A 5,267-nucleotide genomic window follows, 5' to 3' on the forward strand; every position below is an offset into this window, starting at 1 on the left:
AATAAGGATAAAGAAAATAATAGTTTTTTTAGTATAGAAATTTAGCCATGAGGTCTGATAACCACTAATCATATTCCTAAGATATGTTATAATAACTGCATGTTTCATTGGTAATATTGGTAATAAGTGTAGAGGAGTTCATTTTAGAAATAGAGTACAAAATGAAAATGATAATATTGGTAAGAAGTGTACAGGAGTTCATTTTAGATTGTCAAGTTCATTTCTACATAACGGTATTTACGAATAATAATATGAAACTAACAAAATAAACCAATATATTGACTATCATATAACTGAATGGCTACAAGAAAATATACGTACGGGCTATATGGAAGATGAATAGAACTCAATTACTAGTTTTCCAATCACATAAAGCCTTTTCCAGCATCGAAGACAAGGATCCAAACCAACAGATAAACAAGCAAGCAAGAGATAGGTTATGCTACTGAAAAGTAAGTTTACAGTTCATATACTACCATTCTAAATCCACAGGTTGCACGAACAGTTTCTGCAGTATGCTATGCTGCCCCTTTTCGTCAAATATTTACACTAAGTCATATCCTGCAATTAGCAGCTGAAAGGAAACGGGAAGGGACAAATCAATCAGTAGTTAGCACACAGGTGCTTAAAATAAGACTGCAAGAAATTGAACAGTGAGCATCTTGAGTTCCAAGTTGGATGTGCTTTAGGGGTAGGCTAACAATTACTAGATTAATATCAATCTGCAAACATCAGGAACGAACCAAGTAACATGGGTGACTAAGCGAGCGCCCTAGCCTGTTCGGTGTTCGATCTCTAGGTAGGATGACAATAATATGGCTGTGTGGGTCAGAGTTTGCATGGAAAGACATGAGCTGTATTAGTATATTATATATACAATTGGGAGGTGAAGCTTTGCTACCCTGAGACACCTGCAGCTGCCCCAAGGCATCAAGGATTTTTGGTGTTAAGCTCCTCTGAAGATTCAAACTCTGGACTTTCTGGCCGGTATGACCAAAAGGCCTTGAGGTCCTTGCCGGCGCGGCCACCCCTTGGGTTAATATATCAGATCATGACAAAAAAAGATGACAATTTATTGTATTCTTCCTCATGACCTCTTACATCTAATTTAATACTCAAACAAACAGAGTACTAAACACTTGGGAAAATCTAGTAATAACAACACCAATCTCTAATCCGTGGTTAATTTGTTAGGTGAGGGCAGGGAATAAGATAGAAACGCCAAACTACGAGGAAAATGAATTCACAACATGCTGGAAAAATACGAGAGTTAGAATTCAGATACTCACTGCAATAGACAAATTGGTTGAGATCTAGAGTCACCCTGCCTTGTTTTGCTGTATCAAAGGAATTAAACAAATTCCTGCAACCAATCGGAATTTTTTTTTTTTTTTTTTTTTTAGTGAAACTTCAAATAATCAAAAGACAATGTTAGATTTCTACCAACTAGAGAACTACTAGAAAAATTCAAAACACAAGTCTCTAAGGAAAATCAGCTGCATAATTAAAATTAAGAAGGAAGGTTAATTACAAATCTAGTCCCTAAACTTTTGTGTTTGTATCTAATAGGTCATGAACTTTAAAGAACATCTAACCCATCCTTAACTTCAAAAATGTCAAATAGGTTCGTAAACTTTTGATTTGGTCAGATGAAAGAAAATTATACATACATGCATATGGGAGCCCCCACCAAAGAAAAAAAATGAAAAGAGGAATTTTTCGTCAGAAGATAAGCCCAAAAGAAGAATGAAATTGACCAATTTAACAGTGAACCTACCTAGCTGATTGAACAAATATACAGAGAGATATGAAGTCGTCAAGCCGAAATCTCCCATTCTTCTTCTGATCAAAGCTCTGCCAATATATATAGAAATATAATAGAAGTTCAGGTCACCAAAATGTTACAGGAAATAGATACCCATTCATCCTACTCACAATCAATATGTCCTGCATAACTAAATGTTTTGAAAAGGCAAACTCCATTTTCAAAGCAGCAAACCAAATAAATCACACTTACAAAGCATTGTGGATGGAAAAAAAAAATGGCGAGGCAGAGTTCCTTTTACAAAAAAGATAATTAGAAGGATGAGAGCAAGCAACCAAAAAGACAAAATGGAGAGATGGAAAAAGACGGCTCTCTAATGGAAGATTACAAAAGAATGGATTGCTTGTTAACACTCCACTAATGAATGTATGTATCTTCATGCGTCAATTATCTTATGATTCAACACCCCATGCACGCAATTTTCACTAATTTTCATTTATGACTCTGAAGTAAGAAGTCAAGGACTGCTAATCAAGTTTTAAAGATAAGTTCCAACCATCAAGTTTCATTAGCTTGATTACTCCACTAAACTAATCTCTAAAGCTTTTAACCTATACAAATTTACCACGATATATACCAACTAAGGGGATTCGAACTTCAAATCTCTTGGTCGAGGGTAAGTTATGCTAACTTTGACACCACAAAATTTACCAACTAAAACTACTGAAATTTCTTTATTTCAATGGTGAAATATGGTTTACCTCGCAGACAGTATAAAATGCCGGAGAGTCCAGCGTGAAGCCAATCTTAACCAATGCCTGAAAGGATATTTCAGTAGGTAAACAATTTTAAATGCAAACGCAATGTGAATATTATTCTTTCAAAATCGATCCTAATAGATAAGATAGAATTTAATACTTAAAACCAAGTACACACCTCGTATACATCCTCTGGGACTAGATAACCACGACCTCTGTAACAACACACAGAGATGACAAGTTTAGATCCATCAAGAAATTAGCTAAACGTTTCAAGTTCGTTTCAGCTCCAACTAGGAGTTTTGGCTACTTCTATTTATGGTATATAATTTATTTGGTCAACAGCAGATAAGGAGACAGAAGGCAATCTGGCCATATATAGAGCAGAAGCTGCCTCTGCCATACGAATAATGGTTTCAAATTATTTGTAAATCTCCAAGCAATTAACAAAAAACAATTCTAATAAAATGTCTTATGTCAAGCAAGATAGGGTTAAGTAGTCATCAAAACTATCGAAAGAAAATTCCGACTCACCTTTCCAAATCAGAGAAGGCTTGCTGAAGCTGAAACAGAAATTAAAAAGTAATCAGAAGATCGAAGGAAGAGCAGATACTTCGATTCAATTGATTTTTCATATTCACAAGTGATTAAACGGAATATAATTTCAAGACTATCATAAGATAAAAAAAAAATCATTGGAAATACAAACCTTAATGAGGAACTTGTTGAGAGCTACAAACTCTGTGAAAAATGCATCGCGACACCAGAGAGATCATCAAAATCAAATACTGATTCTCAAACGAAAACAAAAGCCGCAAGATAAAATATTATCATACTTGCCTTCGAAGCTCATAGTTCCATTTCTGTCAAAATCATACATCCTAGCCAAATAATAATAATAACAATCAGCAGAAAATTCTTTACAGAGATGATAAGAATAAGAGATTTCTGAAACCTGATCATTTGCTGCACAATTGAGAGAGGAAAGTTGAGGTTTCCAACCGCAAGAGCATTCTGATCATGGAGGAATCCAGAATTCAGAAATTTTGTCAACGATCGGGACTTTGAGACGAAGAGGATAAAATCTATGAATAAGAAAAAGAAGAAGATTAACCTGAAGCTGAGGAGCTATGATGCTTCCAGACTTCTCCGAATCAACTCGATCGAACCACTCCTTCAGAATTCCCGTATTCTCCATTTACAGTAAAACTATTTGATTATCATTTGCAGCCTGAGGGGATATTGTTCTTCACGGAGGGGATTGAACTTTTACCCCCCGAAAAAGGTTATACGGATGGGAACGTCATTTGTATTTATACTGTTCTTTTTCTCTTACCCTCTCTAAATCATAATAAATGGGTTAAAATTCCACTTTCATTTTCACCCTCCTACTTTAAAGTCTAATTTGTTATTTAACAATATCTTTTCTTCGACCTTGAACCTGAGCCGTTACAAATAGTATCAAAATCAAGCACCAAGCAGTATGTCACCAAGGATGATAAGCCTCCAAATAGGTAGATTGTGAGATCTCACATTAGTTGAAAAGGAGGACGAAATTTTCTTTACAATAGTAAAAAAAACCTCTCACTATTAGACATGTTTTAAAACTTTGAAGGAAAGTGAAGAGAAAACACAAAGAGACAATATATACTGTTGATGAAAGTCTCACGTCGGCTAACTTAGAGAATGACCATGGGTTTATAATCAAATAGTACTATCTTTATATGAGGCATTTTAAGGAATCCAAAGCAAAATCATGAGAGCTTATACTCAAAGTGGACAATATCATACCATTGTATAGAGTTATATTCATCTAACATGGTATCATAATCATGCCCAAACTTAGCCATAACAATAAAATTCTCAAATATCGAACAAAGGACTCCAAAAGAAAAGAAGTCGAGTCTCGATTAAGAGGGGACATACTTTATTCAAGGGAAGATGTTGGATGAAAATCTAACATCGGCTAATTTAGGGAATGATCGTGGGTTTATAATTAAGCAATACTATCTCTGTTGATATGAGACCTTCTGGGAAAGTCTAAAAGAAAGTCATGAGAGTTAATGCTTAAAGTGAACAATATCATACCATTGTGGAGGGTTGTGTTCATCTAATATATGCTAGCGGTAGGCTGATATCTTAGTAAGATGATATCATACCATTGTGGAGAGTTGTGTTGTACTTATTGGGCCCATAGGTTTTGAAAAGTCAATTTCAAAATCAAAACGTGGCCCAATATTGGTTTATAAATGGACAATTTATGTTTAAAACTTCTCTATAATGAAATGCCAGCTCATTACTTTTGTCTCCTTCAAATAAATAATATATAAAAATAAATTGTGGCTAGTCTTTATATATATTTAAAAAATACATATTTCACTTTATGGGGGAAAATGACTTTTCATTTATTATATATATATATATATATATATATATAAAAAAAAAAAAAGGATAATAACTATTTTCTGTCAATACTTTTTTTAAAGGTGAAGTGAATTTTACAATTTCACCACTCCCCAACATTTTCCATCAAATTTTAATAAATAATTATTTTACCAGTTAATAAAAATATTTTGATCTTGTTTAAAAAATATTCTTAAAAAACATATTTAAATTTTTAAACTTTTAAAAATATTTATTATAAAGTACGGAATTTAAGGATATATTTATTAATTTATCTTAACTAGAGTTTTGCTATTTAAAAACAATATATATATATATATTATTGAGTTAATTTATTTTTA

The 5,267-nt window shown here is 33.3% G+C and overlaps 1 protein-coding gene across 1 annotated transcript; it reads right to left on the minus strand.

Annotated features, from left to right (window-relative positions):
* Positions 1–252: 252 nt before the first annotated feature.
* Positions 253–3,818, minus strand: LOC111484048 (sorcin-like). Its single transcript, XM_023130460.1, has 10 exons — positions 3,638–3,818; positions 3,479–3,537; positions 3,364–3,404; positions 3,233–3,264; positions 3,058–3,086; positions 2,702–2,738; positions 2,527–2,583; positions 1,778–1,854; positions 1,290–1,363; positions 253–574 (listed from the first exon to the last, which is right to left on the minus strand). The coding sequence occupies exons 1-10, from the start codon at positions 3,719–3,721 to the stop codon at positions 555–557; spliced, it is 510 nt and encodes a 169-aa protein (XP_022986228.1). The 5' UTR covers positions 3,722–3,818; the 3' UTR covers positions 253–554.
* Positions 3,819–5,267: the final 1,449 nt, after the last annotated feature.

The sequence above is a fragment of the Cucurbita maxima genome, unplaced genomic scaffold (genome assembly GCF_002738345.1).
Source record: "Cucurbita maxima cultivar Rimu unplaced genomic scaffold, Cmax_1.0 Cma_Scf00009, whole genome shotgun sequence".
Classification (NCBI taxonomy): Eukaryota; Viridiplantae; Streptophyta; class Magnoliopsida; order Cucurbitales; family Cucurbitaceae; genus Cucurbita; species Cucurbita maxima.

What these genes read in the sequence shown, in the direction of transcription:
- LOC111484048 (XM_023130460.1), bottom strand. Translation starts at nt 3,721, where the DNA reads ATGGAGAATACGGGAATTCTGAAGGAGTGGTTCGATCGAGTTGATTCG. An exon ending in CATTTTATACTGTCTGCGAG is followed by an intron (nt 1,855 to 2,526) that starts GTAAACCATATT and finishes ATATATTGGCAG; the next exon opens with AGCTTTGATCAGAAGAAGAA. An exon ending in CAACCAATTTGTCTATTGCA is followed by an intron (nt 575 to 1,289) that starts GTGAGTATCTGA and finishes GTTTCCTTTCAG; the next exon opens with CTGCTAATTGCAGGATATGA.